This window comes from Cydia fagiglandana, chromosome 4 (genome assembly GCF_963556715.1).
Source record: "Cydia fagiglandana chromosome 4, ilCydFagi1.1, whole genome shotgun sequence".
Lineage (NCBI taxonomy): Eukaryota > Metazoa > Arthropoda > Insecta > Lepidoptera > Tortricidae > Cydia > Cydia fagiglandana.
Window position 1 is genome coordinate 8,819,609 of NC_085935.1, and position 19,675 is coordinate 8,839,283.

General features: G+C 37.2%; 3 protein-coding genes across 3 annotated transcripts in view; 1 reads left to right on the forward strand and 2 right to left on the reverse strand.

Moving 5' to 3' along the window:
• The window catches only part of LOC134663590 (RB1-inducible coiled-coil protein 1), a 32,996-nt gene extending 22,879 nt beyond the window's left edge, over positions 1 to 10,117 (reverse strand). Inside the window, exons 1-5 of the mRNA XM_063519996.1 lie at positions 9,908 to 10,117; positions 7,569 to 7,720; positions 6,816 to 7,006; positions 4,345 to 4,589; positions 2,492 to 2,619 (exon numbers count right to left, since the gene is read on the reverse strand). Coding sequence (XP_063376066.1) covers positions 2,492 to 2,619; positions 4,345 to 4,589; positions 6,816 to 7,006; positions 7,569 to 7,636 — 632 coding nt within the window. The 5' untranslated portion in view covers positions 7,637 to 7,720; positions 9,908 to 10,117. The remainder of the gene's footprint in view (positions 1 to 2,491; positions 2,620 to 4,344; positions 4,590 to 6,815; positions 7,007 to 7,568; positions 7,721 to 9,907) is intronic.
• Positions 10,118 to 13,972: 3,855 nt separating this feature from the next.
• Positions 13,973 to 15,928, reverse strand: LOC134663601 (glucose-6-phosphate 1-dehydrogenase). The gene has a single exon (XM_063520016.1). The coding sequence runs from the start codon at positions 15,723 to 15,725 to the stop codon at positions 14,241 to 14,243; it is 1,485 nt and encodes a 494-aa protein (XP_063376086.1). The 5' UTR covers positions 15,726 to 15,928; the 3' UTR covers positions 13,973 to 14,240.
• A 951-nt stretch (positions 15,929 to 16,879) lies between these two features.
• The window catches only part of LOC134663648 (protein ultraspiracle homolog), a 55,351-nt gene continuing 52,555 nt past the window's right edge, over positions 16,880 to 19,675 (forward strand). The window contains exon 1 of the mRNA XM_063520079.1: positions 16,880 to 17,208. Within this exon, the coding sequence (XP_063376149.1) occupies positions 17,187 to 17,208 (22 nt within the window). The 5' untranslated portion in view covers positions 16,880 to 17,186. The remainder of the gene's footprint in view (positions 17,209 to 19,675) is intronic.

Consider the following 19,675-nt stretch of genomic DNA (forward strand, 5'->3'; position numbering starts at 1 on the left):
AAAAAATAAAATTCTGTAGAAAATTAAGAATGGCCTTGTGAATACCGCGTATAGTCATAGAAAAACTAAAGCCCTATTTATACGGTTCAAGACCGTATAAATAGGGCTTTAGTTTTTCTTATTAAAATAGCTACCTCGTTTGATTTCACCTGTTTTAGATATGTCAGTGTGGCGAAATTGCACAAAAGTTAAACATGCACTCTAACGCTTCGATAATAAAGACATTCAGATATTTGTGAGCACCTAGGCCGCTTTGATATATCTGATGGGGTCTACTATGGCCATGCATCGATCGAGATTTAATGAGGTGTCGAACGGAATTAGACACGCAACGTTGTCAACCGACGCTTACATCGGAATAATTGTGGTACGCACAAACGGTGCAATTTGCATACCGATTTAAAGTTCAAATGCGTAAATAAGAAAGTTTAATGGATCTGTCCGGGGCACACTTCAGAATTAGCAAACAAAGAGACGACGTAGGCGATAGCGCTGACGTCAAAGTTTCTTTAAAAGGCCTTATAAATAATATACAGTGCCTCGGATCGAAATTAAATAGATATTTATTTATAGACGTTGGCATACAGACTCTACGCGAGATTGTACGCGATTTACGGTAGTGACTCGGCCATCGGTTTATAGAACAAAGTACAGTAGCGGCCGAAAGTCATAATTTTCCTAGCTGTTAGTTTCAAGTATTTCATTGTATACTGAACTTAGTGACATGCAACATTGAACACAATTAATAATTATAAATGTTTAAATTTAAAACCGATAGCTTATATCAACACCAAGTTATGATTAATTTATATTACAATAGCTTGTACCTACTTATAAGATTTACGTTTTTATTATTATATACTACAAAACCAGAAGGAAGAAATCTTAAAATAAAACCTAGTCTAATATTTTTTCCTAAAGAGAGCCAAGGTTTGGGCTGTCGCCCCAGCATATCTCTATATCAAAAAAAATTTTTTTTTTTGTTAGCCTGGTTATGTGTCCCACTGCTGGGCAAAGGCCTCCCCTCGCTTCCTCCACTCGACCTTATTTAAAATAAAAAAACAGAATATATAAGACTTTTTGCCGCTACTCTAAACTTGCGTGACGCTGCTACTATTAGATATCACTAAGTCTATTTCATGACAGACATATCGTATTAGCCTCGATTGTGTAGAAACTAAACACGAGAGTTGATGAAAATAATTTTCTAAAGCCGACCGAGTGGATTTAAAATGAACGGTACAAATGAAAGTTAGCGTCATATATCGATACAAATTTAGTACTACACATCGTAAATGCTGTAGCTTTTCCTTGAAGTTAGTAAATATGGTGTTGGTATAAAACCGTTTCTTAGGATATGGGTAAATTTAATTGTACTAGAGTATGTATTAAGTAGTTCATTTTAATTATAATTTAATCATGGCTGAAATCGGTAGATTACGTAATCAACAAGATTGCTACATTAAATAAATTTTACCTCCGCTCATTACAGATGTTAGCCAAAAAATGCTATGCTAGAGAAACTAATAACGAATATATTTACAGTAAAAATGTATGTAGTTCATTTCTAGCTATGGACGATCATTAAACATGCAAGTTTTTCTGCAAGTCTTCATTATGAGTGTTACTCATCGTTTTTTGTTCTATTTGCCAAACAAAGCAGTGAGACCAATTAAATATTAATGAGTGGTTTACACGTCCGCGTAGCCGACTGGCCGTGTCGGGCGCTCAACAGAAATAGGTCAACTTATTACAATTATACGAAGAAAAAGCACCATAGATGGAAAGTTTCGAAACTTATCAATGGGAAACCCACAAGGCCGCGCGACACGTGATTACAGTTCGGTACTAGACTAATGATTACGCATGAAATCAATAGAATAACAAAATAGTTTTCATACATGTGATTCAAATATAGTTTCACTTTAAACCAATAGTGATAAGATCCATTTCCGAATAAGATACGCTATTTAAAGCTTATCACTTTCGTAATAATAGCCGCTGAATATATCATACTTGTATAAGGTCAATGTCGGAAACTGTTCAGTTCACCTATTAAGGCCATCATATGCGCGGCCATGGTAACGCTAACGACATATAGACGCGAAACTTCGCAACCTCATATCTCCTTTTTACTTTGTTTTGTAATTTGAACTTTAACTACAATCCTATAAAGTTGTTTTTTAGTTATACAATTGGGTAGGGGAAGAGAATATGAGAATGGACATAGGAAACGATGTGTTAATGGTGCAATTTACTAAGGTGATTCACGTCTTTCTTAAATGGTTACAAACACACTCTACATAAACGAAAAGGATAAAGGATTCGCAAACTGTGTTGTTGTATGATTAAAAACCAGAGTGAACCGAATAAAAGTAGATAAAAATGTAATTGACTACAATAAGTAATGTTCACGCGTGATATCTTTGTATGATAATCAGTTCAGTCTTTCCATTGTAGATCTATTAGATAATAGCAATGCTAAACTTACGCGGTCAATTGTTCGTGGTACTCGTCTTTTTTTAGGCGATGTTTTCTGAATGATTCTTTGAAATTTCTAGATCTCTCGCAGAATTCGTTGAAGATGTCTTCTAAATTCGCCACAACCGCCGACCAACCCTGTATGAAATGCAATAATTGTATGTATATTTGATCCAATAAAAAATTATGAAGTGCAAAAAATAGATTTCACATTCAGGCACCAACTCAAATTCTATTCTAGTCTGATAAAGATCTATATAGATGTCCTGCGAATACTAATACCTATAGATACTAATAATTATATGAGTCATCATCAATCAACACCTGTACAATTAGTATTATGACATGTCCGATATAAAAATAAATACCAAAGGCCATATTAGTACAGTCGCCATCAGATATAACTGAACGGCCAAGGTGTTCACAATATCTGAACACGGACTCTAACGCTCTGACAGTAGAGGCGTGTTCAGATATTTGTGAGCACCTTGGCCGCTCCGATATAACTGATGGCGACTGTACAAGGTACAACTGTGTATGTACACACTCTGTAAATATTCTCAGTGCTTCAGTCTTTCATAGATCACGGCTCCGCGGTAGTTCACAGGGATACCATCGTTGACGCAGATAACTGATCATTGGTAAACCTTATTGTAATGATACAAGGTGTACTTTTGATCAATTAAATGTGTTACTAGTACGAGTACATACTTACATACAACTGATACAACATTTTATACTATTTTGATCCTTGTGTTAAGCAATCAAGGTCGTTATTTAAATGAGATTGAAATTACGAACAGAATTAGATTATTGTTAAAATGGTTATTATAACTAAAATTTAAAAGACAAAAGCTAGAAAAACTAAAACACAGGAAATTTAAAATAAACCGGGCAAGTGCGAGTCGGACTCGCGCACGAAGGGTTCCGTACCATAATGCAAAAAAGGCAAAAAAAACGGTCACCCATCCAAGTACTGACGCCCGACGTTGCTTAAAAATCACGTTTGTTGTATGGGAGCCCCACTTAAATCTTTATTTTATTCTGTTTTTAGTATTTGTTGTTATAGCGGCAACAGAAATACATCATCTGTGAAAATTTCAACTGTCTAGCTATCACGGTTCGTGAGATACAGCCTGGTGACAGACGGACGGACGGACGGACAGCAGAGTCTTAGTAATAGGGTCCCGTTTTATCCTTTGGGTACGGAACCCTAAAAATAAAACTTGTGGCAACGGAAGGACACCAAAGTAATTCCATTAAGTGTTTATTTTTAGCATAGAGACGAAATACTATAAACCCAGTGATAACAGCAACAACTTTACACACACAACGCGTTATATAGACTCGGTAGCACGTGGTGTCGAATTCGCTTCCTTTGAAAAAGTAAATTAACACTAATATTGTGGCAAGTGCCACGCTACGCACGAAATTTAACAATGGATCCTACGTTGCTAAAATGAATGAAAAAACTGCGCCACAGTCGACTATGTATAGTACTGTACTAGTATACATAGTACGTATAATATACGTACTCCGAATAGCAACATAAATTCAGAGAGTATTTTGAATGATCCATGGTTTTAACTAGTTTTAAGACACGGACCGGTCTATGTTATTTTGAGTTTTATATGTTAATTTTGTCAATCAAATGTCCAACATGTTATTGAGTTGATACCTGTGGAATCTACTAGTCATAGGGCTACTATACACGATGGGCCAACGCCGGCCACTCCAAGGGACGCAGCCATGCGGTAGAATGAGATAGCAATATCACTTGCTCCAACGCATAAATGCGTACCTTCGAGTGGCCGGCGCTGGCCCATCGTTTGGAGGAGCCAATACACCAATGCTCAATCTTACCTGATGCTGCAAATGCTGCTCATGCACCAACTGATCGCAGCTCTTAGATACATCGTGCGCGAGATCACTGAACTGCTGCGCAAGCGTCGCGCACTTTATCACAGTGTTGACGGTCGGCTGAAGCGAACAGCACATGTCAACGTTCGCCTTCAGCTCCGCTAGGGATTTGCCTTCCACTCCGCTTCGGGTGTCACTTCGGAACTCGCCTGAACTTAGCTCCACTATTGGACTAAGGTCGCTGTACACTACGAAAGACAATGGGAATAGTTATTTACGATACAAGTGCGGAAAAGAGGAAATTCGAAACGAGTGGCGATGGGAGTGTTTTAAATCGACACGAGTTGCGAATTACTTATTCGCACGTGTATCGTACAACGTTTTACAGTACATATGGCCCTTTAAACTTTTGACATACGCAAGGAAAGTGCTGTTTCTCGCACTAGTGCGGGAAAGTAGGACCATATGTACTGTAAAGGTATATTGAGTGATCCTTGTAGAAAGACATGTTTATAAATAATTTACACGATTCGTTACTGTGTTAACTACAAAAACCTCGTGTTTCTACAACTTTCTTTGTTACAAGAGGTCAAATAGAGTTCTAAGCGTTGAAACGGTAAACTTATATATTAGTATGACAGAATTTAAAACCTTGATCAAATTATTATCGGTGGGTATATTCTCATACACACAGCTCTGAAATTAAGGCACATTATTATGAAGATACTACTATTATGTAGAGAAGCTATGTTGAGAAACCGTAAAAAGGCTCTCATTCATTTAATTTCATATCATCTGGCTACCCGTATAATATTAGAGGTTTTGTGTATTTTACGCTAACCGTTAAATAACCAGATTAATCGTGTGCGTCAGATTGGTGCATGGACCTCGGAAATTCCAAGGAAAAGTTTAGAGATATTTGATACCTCTTGTGAACACGAGTAGTTAAAACATTACCACAGGCCAGGGGAATATACACCTTGCATAAATGACGTAAAGACTATGACAACGGTAAGCGTTACTTTAACGTATGTCGAGGAGTCTTAAGGCTTGGCCACACACAGAGCGCGACGCAGCGCCGCGTCCGCGCCGCGTGATGCCGACGCGAAGCCTGGTCAAACAGGGCGCGCGCCGATCGCGCCGGCCTCACGCTCTCAACACGCCCTCAAGGCGCGCGTGAACGCGGCGCGGCCGCGCGGGAACGCGGCGCACCGCTCGCTGCCTAACGTCCGATCCGCGCGGACGCAAGGGGCCGCGCGGCGCGGGGCGCGACAGAAGCGGGGCGTGATACCGGCGGGACGCAGTCTGTTTGACGTCGGTAACCTGTTAGCATGTGCCGCGGTCGCGCGGCGTGGACGCGGCGCGGACGCGGCGCTGCGTCGCGCTCTGTATGTGGCCAAGCCTTTATAAAAGCCCGAGTACCTACCTATTCCGAAAATAAACTATCGTCAAGAAAAGGTCCAACCGCCATTCTGACGCACATCGTTTGTAGTGGGGAGAGACACTCCTGACTTCGGTCAAACTCGACTCCGTTCGGCTCAGCTTTGCTTCGAGGAATATTAGGGTTGACACAACTTGACGTCCCTTTGCGTACACGACCACAGATAAGATAATGACTTGAGTTTTGACATCCCTAAATAGCCGAAAGGATAGTGCCATAAGTTAGAAAAGAACAGCATGATTCGACCCTGAACCGCTGTCAAACTTCGGTTTTGTAGGAAGTGTCCTTTCTGTACGGTAGTACTATTACTTATTCTGTGGTACGGCTAATGCACATCACGCCGAGTAAGGTTCATTCACTATAGATCTATAATTAAGAACAATTAGTGGTATCAAATCAACTGCAGATACCAGTAAATTACGACAGTATTAACTCACCGATATAGGCTATAATAATCGAAACGATTTGTCATAACGAGTTTTATTCTGATTTTATTGTAGCTATAACTCCGTACGTTTGACCTCCATTGTCTAAGGAGTCAATTATACCTACTTATTGTCATCTCCACGTGTATTAAAATACAGATTAATCGCCTATTTGTGAAATAGCTAACTACTTAATTGGATCATAATTTGTAATCCGTAATGTGGTTATGAAAACTAAATAATATTCTGTACACTTAACATTATTTGGATTATATCGCGAAAACGAATAGCACGAAGTTAACTCTCAGTTTCAATTAACATTTTTTGACACAAGACACACATTTGATATTATGTACAATGTACAGTCAATTTGAATCCTAGACCACAACAGAACTTGTAATTATAAGAGGTTCAGAAAAAAAAAAGATAATGGATAGCATAGACACAACGAAAATTAACCACACTAGAGCCTGACACCCAGAAGTAGTTTTTTTGTTGTTGAACTTTAGTTAAACAATAAAAGTTTAAAATTGATTGTGGAATATGTACCAAAATTTGTACAAGGGGTCTCAGGAGGGTATATAAAATAAAAAGTTTAAAGGACTTACTGGTTTGCTTCAAATGGCTCTCCTTCTCCGATGGTTTGCTAAACATGTATATGGGGTTTGTGTCCGTGCCGGCACTGTACGAAGACACCATGTGGTCGGACTGCAGCACCTCCCCACCACTTACGAGGAGAACTAGGGAGCTTGCTGCTATTTTTGTCTTTCTTTCTATCGCTGCTTTTAAACTTGACACACTGAAAGAAAGTATTGTATAAAAAATAAATACCCCTTAGCTGCGCAAACCATGCGAACCTTAGACCCACCATTATTGAATTTATTTTTCAAAAACAGAGTATCCAAAAAAATCCGTATAAGTTACCATAAAATGATGTAAATTACACAAAAATCAACTGAGAAATTCAACCAGTAAAATAGAGAACAGCCTTACAGCCAAACAGACATACAAAATCATTTATGCCTCAAAACAGATGCTTCTCTTGCGCATTAATCTTGCTTCGTCAAAAAATTGTTATGTACATGATGTACAGTCACCTGCAATAAGATGTTACACAACTAAGGCTGCAAAAATATCTGACACAATCTTATTCGTAGAGCCATAAGAGAGTGTGTCACATATTTTTGCAGCCTTCGAAGAGTAACACATTCCAGGTGACTGTACCCCACATACCAGTATAATAAATAGCACCTAAATTTATATTAAGATGTTTGTATCATATCTTTTCAATAACAATAAGCATCTATGTATAATGCCAAAGAAGAAAATTAATGTATCTGATGTAACTAATTACAATTTACCTCTGCAGCGTGAGATTCATGTCATATGTGGTCATCTGACCAGCGTCCACATGGAAAACATACAACATTTTGGCAGTTCAATATTGCTTCCAACTAAAATCAGTTCTGTGTAATCACCTCCTTACTGGTTACATTTGCAATGTATCCTCACACTGCAACAAAAAATAAATTATATGTATTGTTGACATTATTTGTGTTCTGTTTATTAGGTATGTAAAGTATGATTTTGTCTCAAGATACAGCATGAGTATGTCTAATAAATAAAATGAATGTTTTAATTTATTGCATAGGCAATGGTAAGAGACAATAGTTTCTCCACAGATTATTGGCTATAACTTTGCCAACATTAATAAAGGCCCATGCACACTGGCTGCGTGTGCGTGACGTGCACGTGCGCGTGCGGCGTTGTAGTATACAGATCCTTATGAGAGATGGCACACCGCTTGCGTGACGTGTGCGTGTGCGGCTCCAACATTTTAGCGCACGCATACCGTCACGCACGCGCAAGCCGGTGTGGCTCTGCCTTAAGTCTTACCTCAGGTGCTGCTTACCTAAACTACCTTACTAACATGAACATGTCTTAGTATTTCCATTATTATTTTACTTTTTAACAAGCTAGCAACTAGCATTAACCTCTTCTCTGTGTATGACTAGATTGACAAGGAATGGTGACCGAACTTTTAGTAATTGTTTACCATTTTTATTTTCAAGAACCAATTTTCTGCTCTATACTGCACAACTGAGATTCGAACCCGAACCCATGACATGGCCACCACACATGTATGAAAGGTTAATATTAATGTGAGGAAGCCTTAGGAAGACTGTCACATTCCACATTAACATAATATGTTGCTTTTTATTTTTTATTCTTTAAATAAATACTCAAGTATAAGTTTACAGCTCTAGATATGCCAAAACACTTATACTTTTAATACATAGTCATATAGTCTATCTCTAGGAACTTTATTTAACTTTATATATGCAGAGATTAAAAAAAGGTACACAACAAAGTGCAAAGTTTTCAAACTGCATGGGAATGATAGCTCAAAGCTTCTCATAGAATAAGGCAAAGCCTCTGTCCAGCAGAAGAATCTAAGACAGAAGTTATGCTTTGACCATGGTAAGGCCTTAGAAAAAGGCCTATAAACAATTGTGACTCCATCTGAGAAGAATCCTTAGCCTTGATAAGAATGATAAGCAATAAGGACTATCAGAATTTCTGTTGGAATTTCAGACAAAAAACTCTTTATTGCACTTGAACCATAAGGAAAGGACCCTTTTATGCTTGAAAGCCACAGTTAATATATATTTATTATAAGAAACTAGCAGACATCACCATGGCAAAGAACTACAAGAAAAAGTTGAATGACTGATAAGATTATTTTAGTGAAGTATCTTATAATTAATTAAATAATCAAAGATTAGGTGATGCTTATCTTAGTTTGGTCCTCATGTTATTTATATTTAGTGCTAAGCAATATAGAGCTTAAATCACTTAAAATTAGTATAAATTTCCGAAAAAATAATATTTTTATACCTGTAAACAACAATTCTTTATCATAACAACTAAATCTTTCTTGATTAGAACTAGCCAATGTTAGTCTGTGTGACTCATTGTTTTTAAAAATATGTGTAAACAAGTTCATTGATAAGTTTTTATTTCATCTACTATATCATTAATTCCTGTAATATTAAGTAAAATGGTACTTCAGTGCCTATAAAAGCAGGTAATAAGCCTATTTCCTCATATAATTGTGGTAAATATTTAATATGTCCATTACAAACCAAAATTATGGTTATCCTGACAGATAGGTATATGAAGTAAACACGTAAGTTTCAAAATAGGTAATACATTCTCATATTATTAATAATAGTTTGTAAATGAACTCCTGTCATGATCTCCTTACCAAAGTACCTATTTTATCTCTAACATGAAATCAATGCGTGCAAGATATCTGCGCGCAAATTTACCTTAAATAGTCCACTTTATCTTATTGACCCCAAATATCAATTTTAATATGGGAGCATGATTGTCAACAACAAATACTGCTGCTAAAAGCAGTGGGATGAAAAGTGGAAACGGATTATTTAAACAGACGCGCGCTATTATAATTCGCCTAAATAAAGGCCATGCGCAAAATAAATAACACCTATGTTAGTACACACCTAAAATAAACAACGTCATTCATGTTATGATAATTTTATATGGACATTCATTCCATTTAATACTAATAATTTCAACCAAAAACAATAGCTAACCATATATATAATATATCAAAGTACGATTACTCTACAGTGTAATATTTTTTGCGTTTGAACAACAAAGATTCTGTACTTACACAAACACATAATCGTAATCGACCATCCAGCTTTCAGTAGGCACTGTTAGTGTTACATTGTTTGATTTATGATACATAAAGAATCATTTTGCACTGTAATCCAGTAATATTAAGTAAAATCCAGTCAATTACACTAAAATAAAACGCACTGACTACAGTTCAAGCTCTTGAGGTCAACAGCAAAGCAACCACCATTGCTCGATAATCGCAATAGTCAAAAACTCAGCTGACAGTTTCGGTGCTGCCATACTTAAGCTTCCAAACACTACCAAAATAACGTCCTTTTTAGGGTTCCGTAGCCAAATGGCACCCTACGGACGGACCCTAAAACGGAACCCTTATGGATTCGTCATGTCTGTCTGTCTGTTTGTCTGTCTGTCCGTCCGTATGTCACAGCCACTTTTTTCCGAAACTATAAGAACTATACTGTTGAAACTTGGGAAGTAGATGTATTCTGTGAACCGCATTAAGATTTTCACACAAAAATAGAAAAAAAAACAATACATTTTGGGAGTTCCCCATACTTAGAACTGAAACTCAAAAATTTTTTTTTCATCAAACCCATACGTGTGGGGTATCTATGGATAGGTTCCCCGCCCCCCCCCCCCCTGTAACTTCTAAAATAAGAGAATGATAAACCTAAAAAAGATATATGATGTACATTACCTTGCAAACTTCCACCGAAAATTGGTTTCAACGAGATCTAGTAAGTAGTTTTTTTTTAATCGTCATAAATCGTACTAAACCGGAATTTTATTATGTTACTTGCTGCTACGGAACCCTTTATGGGCGAGTCCGACTTGCACTTGGCCGGTTTTTAAATCAGTTTTTCTGTTGATCGTGTGATGCTAGTTATTACCCCTTCGTGGTTTGTTATGGGGATATGCTATTTGTCAGACAAATACAAATATACATTTCGAGAGATGCAATCCCCTCCATATTTAGTGCATGAAATCATACTTGAGCTTTACTCGAGTTTTCGTAGTGTCAGAGGGCCTACGGCGAACACCTAAGGCCCCGTTCGCACGGCAGCTTTTTCAACGCGCGTTAACAAAGCGTTTGAATGACGCAAATGGATAACCATGTATGTATTCACACGAAGGCGGTTTTTAAGCGCGGCGCTTTTTTATCGAGCACTGTTCGATTTTCGGCGTTGAGCGTTGGCGTCAAATTGAATAGAGCATACGGAACTCCGTGTATCTGTTCTCACAAGCGTTAAAAAAGCGCCAGCGCTGCTGTCAGTTGGCTGTCAAGTGTCAATTTTTGGTGTCAATTGTCAAGATTATTATTAGTTTCACCTTAAAAATGTCAACTTATGCTTACTAATTCCTGAAATATTCAAGCTATATTCAAATAATACGTCGTAATAGCAAATAAAGTATGGCTTTGCTGAGATGCGTACGGGGCAGTACGACTCACAAGTGATTTTTAAGCGTTCATATGAACACAAATATTGGAAACGGTAAAAAAGCGCCAACGTCGGGTTTTAACGCAACGCTTTTTAAGCTGTCGTGCGAATGGGGCCTAAGTTTGCAATTTGTGAATTTCGCGGTAGACCCTCTGGTTTGGCTCCTCGCTTAAGGGCCCTATACATATTGGGCCAGTTTCGGGTTTCAGTCAGTCTGGGGGATGCATTTATGCGTTAGAGGGAGCAAGTGATATTGCTATCTCATTCTATCACATTGCTGCGTCCCTTGGACTGGCCTGCATTGGCCCAATATGTACAGGTGCCTTTAGAAGGCAAGTTTTTTTTAGGATTTACCTCTATTACAATTATAGTTTGGCAAGCCATTTCCGTCAGCACAAAAAGGGGGCAAAATCAAAAAAATTAAGGCGCATAGGCGCGTGATCCATAGAAAATTTGAATTTCGCGCTTTTTTTCTACTGACAAAGTGGGTTTGCTCGAGGTATACATAAATTATTCTTTGGTTTTATTAAATTATCAATGACGCCAAAGAAATTACCATTAGTAGTTTTTTTCCTGTTTATGGCAATAAATCTCGGAGCGTTTAGTTTTTGCATGGTAAAATAATAATTAAAAATACCCTGCTGTGACGAAAATAAATTATACCAAAGCACAACTTTACTTTTTATTTATTATCTAACTGATTATTTGAATAGAAAACAATATTACTAGTTTATTTTAATAGGAAACAATAATTGTTGTACCTATACTTTTCCTTAGTTTTGGAACGTAGTTTCCGTTTCCGTATAGAAAAAGCGCCATTTCCAAATGCAAGATGCTCAAAGGAAGATTCAATAATAGTTCCAGTTTTAAAAAGATAAAACATACTTGTTTCTAACATTGACCCTGATTAACCTATAAAGCTATGGTCTATAAATATGTATAAGTTCAGTAACATTATATAAGAGGTCTAAGATCGCTTACCGTTATACCACTTGTGCTGAAGGCCACTACAACTTTCTCCCACCCTGAACTCGCAAAACTATTGGATTATCACCCCCTACATACAAATATTGCAGGGGTGCCATGCTAATAGTTTTGCTGACTGTACTTACCATTCAATTTTCATTACAATAGGATGGCAATAGGTATTTGTAATATTATATAAAAACATTATAAAAAGAAGAGATAACCAGAGGCTTCGTTAGAACTATTATATAATGTGCAGAGGCTAACGCTACGTCTTACGTAGGCGAACAACGCGCGAACGCGGCGCGGCGAAAGCGGCCGCCGCCGCGCCGCGCCGCCTGACATTCGCGTGCAAATCGCGCCGCACCGCGTTCGCAACGAGATCGCTTACGTAGGACACTTCTATGGGCATCAAAGGATTGATTTCGCCGCGCCGCGCCGCGCCGCGTTCGCGCGTTGTTCGCCTACGTAAGACGTAGCGTAAGCAATGCAGGCTTGAACAGAGTAGGTACATTAAAAATCAACAAATTGGTACCATTGCTTGATAACAATGATAATATCATTTATTTATCTAAATAAAAACAAGACATCTATAAGTACAGTTTATTACAAAACAGTGTAACTTGTATATTTCTTGTAAAGATTCAAAAACTTCAGACCTTTCCCACTACCACTTTTACAATATCAAATATAAATTAGAGCATCATAAATAGGTATACCCATGTACAAAATCTTAACATTTTACTGGATTAATAAACTTAATAAATAGTAGTACCTACTAACACACAATATGTTTACCAAAAATATAAATAATTATGCGTTTGTACAGTCACCACAAGATATTGGAGCAGCTGAGGTGCGCAAACATATCTGCACATGCCTCTGTTCTCAAGGTGCTACATGCATGTTCAAATATTTGTAAGCATGTTGGCTGCCCCAATATACCAGATGGTGACTGTACAGTCACCTGCAATAATATGTAGAGCCATAAGTGCATGTCACATATTTTTGCGGCGTTCGAAGAGTAACATATTATTGGAGGTGACTGTACCTTTAAAATATTTATTTGTTTATTATTTATTTGTTTATTTATTAGGATCACCAACAGAAGATACAATTTACATACTAAATATAAGTAACATACTAAGAGGGCACATTTATTATTGCTCCCCCACTTACAGGCAATCACAGCATGCATTAAGTATTATAATGTATAATTTACACATTTAAGTTAACACATATCTATAGTCATATTCAATAAGTATGCACATTTAAAGTGAGCATTCAGGATTATTATTAAAAGTATTTAATTATCACGATTATTATCTGCAGTTTGAATTGATAAAACCCAAGCATGTTCAAGAGCTCTTATAAAATCTACCAGGTGGATACGAATGACGTGATAATCACGTGACGGTCACGAATGAATGCAGATAATACAAGGTGAAATGGGATTTGACCTCTTGAATACTGAATACATAATGTTTCAGTATGCATCTACAAAACAATGTTACTACAATCAGACAATCACAGTCAAAAAACCACATGGAAACAAATGTTTTATAAATATATTTACCTACTTATTTTTACTTTTATTCCTGAGAGCATCACAGTAAATAAACCACTTCTTTGATAAAACTACTAGTCTTCATAAATATCAGTTTTTTAAGGAACTCCATTAGGTTATAAACTTATAAATAAATTAATAAAAGGCACTTATTTTATTTGTATACAATACAATAATGTTTAAATACATACAAAGGAATGTAAAATTGTGATGTAGTAAAGAATTACTGGGAAGAAAATCATTTAACCTTAAAATGACCTTTAAAATAAATATGATTGGAATGTTTAAAATTATATACTTAGCCAAAATGACTTGGTAATGTGGTTGGATAAAGAAACAATAAGCTATAAAAATAGTACCACCACCAAAAGCTATCAAAAAATTTAAGCAATTTAAGAGTGTATTGGTTTTTGCCACTTGTAGGAGCCCGAATACTTGAAGTTGTAATGAGACAGCTTGGCATCTGCCTCCGGAGGTCCTCTTGAGCCATACACATACGGTACAGGCTTCACCCGCTGCTCTTCCAGCTGTTTTAAGATAGGCGTAAAAATACGCCACGCCTCCTTAAGCTCATCATTTCTTACAAAGTGCATCTGAGTTCCCGTGAATACATCCAGGATCAACCGCTCATATGCATCAGGGACATCAGTTTCCCTGTAACGAGCGCTATAAGTCAAATCAAGCTCGGTTTCCACCAATTCAAACTTCATTCCTGGGGATTTTCCCATCATTTTAAGATACAAAGCTTCTCCAGGCTGGACTCTAATTACCAACTCGTTTCTTTTGGTAGAGCCGTTGAAAATGTCTCCAGGCACATCCTTGAACTGTATCCTTACTTCGGCTTTCCTTTCATTCAGTGCCTTTCCTGAACGTAGTATGAATGGAACACCTTGCCACCGAGCGTTGTTGATCCAGAGTCCAGCCATGGCATATGTTGGTGTTATTGAATCTTTGGGCACTGTTGGGTCATCCAAGTAGCCCAGGGTCTCCTCCCCCTTTCCATCAGGGTTGCCAACATACTGCCCCACTAAAATATCTTCCATAGTAATGGGTTGAATGTGTCTAAGCACCTTCACTTTTTCATCTCTGATATCATTTGGGTTTAATGTGACAGGTTTCTCCATAGCAACAAGGGAAAGTATCTGGAGAAGATGGTTCTGCATCACATCCCTAACAATGCCAAAGTCATCAAAGTACCCACCTCTGCCTTCGGTGCCAAAAGGCTCCTTGAATGAAATTAAAATGGAAGCAATGTTTTCCCTGTTCCATGAAGGACTGAATATCTGGTTCGCAAATCTAGTAGTCAACAGGTTCTGGACCATTTCCTTGCCCAAGTAGTGATCAATTCTGTATATCTGCTCTTCTTTAAACAAGCCAGCTACATGTTCGCTTAATTTATCCGAAGACACATCATCTCGCCCAAATGGTTTCTCAATGATAACCCTGGTGTAGCCCTTGATGGAAACACAAGCATTTCTTATGTTAACTGTAACATCTTCAAATACTGTCGGGGGAACCGCCAGGTAAAATATCCTGTTGGCAACTGGTCCCTTTTCATACTTCGTTATTTGCTGGTTAAGCAGTTCATAGTCAATTCGTCTGTCGTAGGATCCCGCTAAGTACTCGTTAGCTTCCCAGAACTTTTCGTACTTTTTTTCTTCACCGGCCCGCACTTTTATATACTTCTTACATTTTTCTCTTACCTCTGCAACTGATTGTTTGGTGCGAGCATAACCAACAAACTTTGTATTTTCCGGCAGAAGATTGTCTCGGTAGAGATACCAAATTGTAGGGTATATTTTCTTTTTCGCTAAGTCTCCTGAAGCTCCTAGGAGTATGAATGTATGAGGATAGCGAAAATCCGTTTTGTTCTCCATTGTAGAATAGAAGTCCGTGACCTCCGGCGAATTAAAACTAACTGAACAAATTTCAACCGTGTACCGTGGCACACTTTTATTGACAATGTCACTATCACAATGATACGCGTTTTTTCTTTAGAATATCTTTAACACTACACAACAAAACGCTTTAAAATCAGTGCCAAAGTTTGTGCTCGAAACTTTATCAAGTATATTAAAATGTTTTTATTTACAAAAAAATTACCTTTACGTAAATGGATTAAGTCGATATAATGTCATTGGATAAAATCAAAAGATGCATGCCTTGTACATTTTATAAGCCAATCAAATTTAAGTAATGTGAAAGCTGGGAAACATAGAACATACTGATTGGTATGACTGTCAATGACATTTATTTGACATTGAAATTTTTTTGCTATAAATTTTCGTATGGCGTCCGTTTATTTGGCATTTATAGTCTGTCAAGCTATTTCTGTCAGTAGAAAATAGCGGCAAATTTGACAATGTAGGTGTAAAGGGTTATCGTCCTATAGAAAATTTGAGTTTCGCGCCTTTTTCAAAGCCGTAGCGACTACCGTACCGCGACCTTAAGTAGCTAACACACTACCGCACCGCACCAAGGTCATTGTGCGGTGCGATAGTGTGTTAGCTACTTTAGTGCGCTGCACCCATAAGTGAGAGCGAGAAAGACATATTTCAAGGGCGTTGCGGTGTGGTAGTCTGTTACAAAATTATTTGGTAAGTATAATATAGTCTGTCAAGCAAAATGCCGGGATAACGCGAGGAATGCCGGCTACATACGTAACGATATATCGTTGCGATAAAACTATGCAGTCCGACTGTGCAGATAAATCGAATCGTGTGTATGACAAATCGTTGTCGATTATCGTAACGATTTGTCATACAATATAGTCTGCCAAGCCATTTTAGTAAGTAGAAAAAAGCGGATAAATCAAAAAATGTAGGCGCAATGGGTAATCGTCCCATAGGAAATTTGAATTTTGCGTCTTTTTATATTGACAACGTTGTTTGACTGGCTATATTTAAAATTCTATTTTATTGAACTAATCGCGTCCAATCCGTCCGTTCCATAGAAAGTGATACCACAACAAAAAATACTTGGAAAGCCTAATTACTTTCTGAACGAAACTTTCGTGACGTGACGGACGCTCGTTAGGTATTTTATTTTATGTCAATTGTTCACTTGTGTACGGAAATAATAGGATTTAGTAATGAAATCGTGATGATTTATTATTGATTAGACTAAAATCAACCTCTAAGTTTAAGAATCAGTTTTATGTGTAATACATTTCATCGAATAATCATAGGCGTGAGTGTTACAAGCGAGTATAATTCTCATCTCTCTATAGGTATATTTAGTTCAACGACCTTGTTACTGACAGGTTCATCTTTGCGACCGAACCGATACATGAAAGTGGTGTTATAGACGATAAATAATTTAGTTCTGTGCAAAGGAAGATGGAGCCCTCGAGAGACCCAGGCAAGTACATACTAATACCTATCATACAGCAGTACACTTCTATTCATAGATATTAAAACATAGCTTTCTGCTTTGTTGACTCTTCAATGAGCCATTTGTATCAGTTAACGCGCTATCGTTAGGATTTATCTGCTATACTATTTGTTTACGTCCTAATAAGGCATTCAATCAGAATAATGAGTACTATGTATTACTGATTCCTTTATTCATAAAATTCTGTCATTCATCATATGTTTATGTTAGAGGAATGTAATGTAATCCTGTTTATACTTTTCTGAGAATGTCCATGTTCCTGATCACATTTTTACTGAAATATCACTTACAATTATTATAATCTTACTATAATCTTTATGTATCAGCTGTAAAAGCAAAATACATAATGAGGTAATACTGTCTTTAGAAATTAGAAATGCTTTCTATCAAATTTATTATTATTATATGTGAATGCACAGGCAGCCTAAAGCTGATACGTGCACATCAATGTCCAATTGTGTTTTGTAGTCTACGAAAGTGTTCATCGAGTTTGTTTTTAAAAGAGTTTATCGAAGGTTCAATGATCACTGACTCAGGTAAACTGTTCCACACTTTCACTACGCGGTTAGATAGGAAGGGAATGAATAGTATTCACTTCAAAAAAGTTGTTCATGCAAAGATAGTCCAGCCTAGGTATTGTAGGCATATCGTAGACAAGTGGCATGACACTCGTGACAGGACACAAATAGTTTACATGACCTAGACAACAAGTTTATATGTGGAGCAGTTTGTTTACCAGTTGTAGGTGTATAGAAACTCAATGGTAGTAATAGTACAAATAGATACTTATCATATTTTGCTTAAATGTTTTATTGTGTTACTCTATAGGGAGTTTTGACTGTAGTCGTCATCAGATATATCAGAGCAGTCAAGGCGCTCACAAATATCCAAACACGCCTCTATTGTCAAGGCGATAAATTGTGCATTCAGACATTGTGAACACCATGGTCGTTCCGATATTTCTGATAGTGACTGTACTTCTGGATCTGATATTGCAATGATTGTTGCTGTCTGCATCTACTTTTTTGTGGGTGTGGAAAGATGTGTTTTGTTCCATTGTCCTGTAGACTCACGAAGGTCAATCAGACAAACATGTATTCAGATATATTCTAGGCTTCACATGGTTAATATAATTTGTGTAAGCATATTGGTACAGAATAAAATGTATATTCATTTGTTAAAACCCATCATACAAGCAAATTGGCAGTTATATTTGAAATTGATAGTTGAAAAAGTTAAAATTCAAATTTCTGTTCAAATAAAACAAAACAAAATAAATAAATAATTATTAAAATGAATCTTGCATTAATCAACCTAGCTCCACAATGGCCACAACAAACTCACCGAGCCCAAGAAAAGCAACTATTGTCACATTTAAATTCAAATCTTTTCCTTCCATTTTTACCAAGCTAAAAATATATCATATTAATATTTCTAATCCTTTATCCTCCGTCCTATAAGTATAAATAATTTTTAATTGTTGCAAAAGATTATAAATGTAATATGTAACTTACTTGTAGGTCTTCAGGGTATTTTAACGCATTCTGAATATCCAAGGCTACATAGAGGGTCGTACAATGCATGAAAATTGAGTTTTTCGGAACTTATGTACGAAATATCATTTGATATTTACCAGTCGCTTTTCGGTGAAGGAAAACATCGTGAGGAAACCGGACTAATCCCAATAAGGCCTAGTTTACCCTCTGGGTTGGAAGGTCAGATGGCAGTCGCTTTCGTAAAAACTAGTGCCTACGTCAAATCATGGGATTAGTTGTCAAGCGGACCCCAGGCTTCCATGGGCCGTGGCGAAATGCCGGGATAACGCCAGGAAGAAGACAATGCATGAAAATCAGGGGAAACCATTTCTTCTGATTCCCAGCTGAGCTGATTTATCGCCCTTTTACTACCAGTTAAAACCTTGGTATTCACCTAGATGGCGCGCATTAATGCTGTCATGACCAACTAGATGGCGTTAATAGTATCATTGTTTACACTTGACGCCAAACTGCTTGGTGGTGGTGGATCCACTTTTTATTTAAACCCGTGACGCTAATAAAGGGGAAAGGGATTAAATGTACTCCTGTCTGTCTGAATAGTATGACACAAACGGTTTTGATTTTTTTAAAGGTGAAAGTGGCTTGGTCGATGGTGTGCGATTCATGAAACTCTGTTCAGATTCAGTATATACCTAATTAAATGAAGGTTGACCCATTTTTTAAACATTAAATTAAAAGTTGAATATTAAAAATAACTTCCAAATCAGCTGTACGAGCAATGAAAAAAAAAGTGTTTTAATCAAATTAAGTTGGGATCAGATCAGCAACTCAATAAAGTAGTTTTCATTTCATGTTAAGGGGTCACATACCTACCTACTAGTGTGTACTAGTGGCTCTGTGTGCATCTTAAAACTGAAAAAATGTTGAAAAATTTCCAA

Coding starts and splice junctions, on each gene's coding strand:
- LOC134663601 (XM_063520016.1), bottom strand. CDS start 15,725: ATGGAGAACAAAACGGATTTTCGCTATCCTCATACATTCATACTCCTA.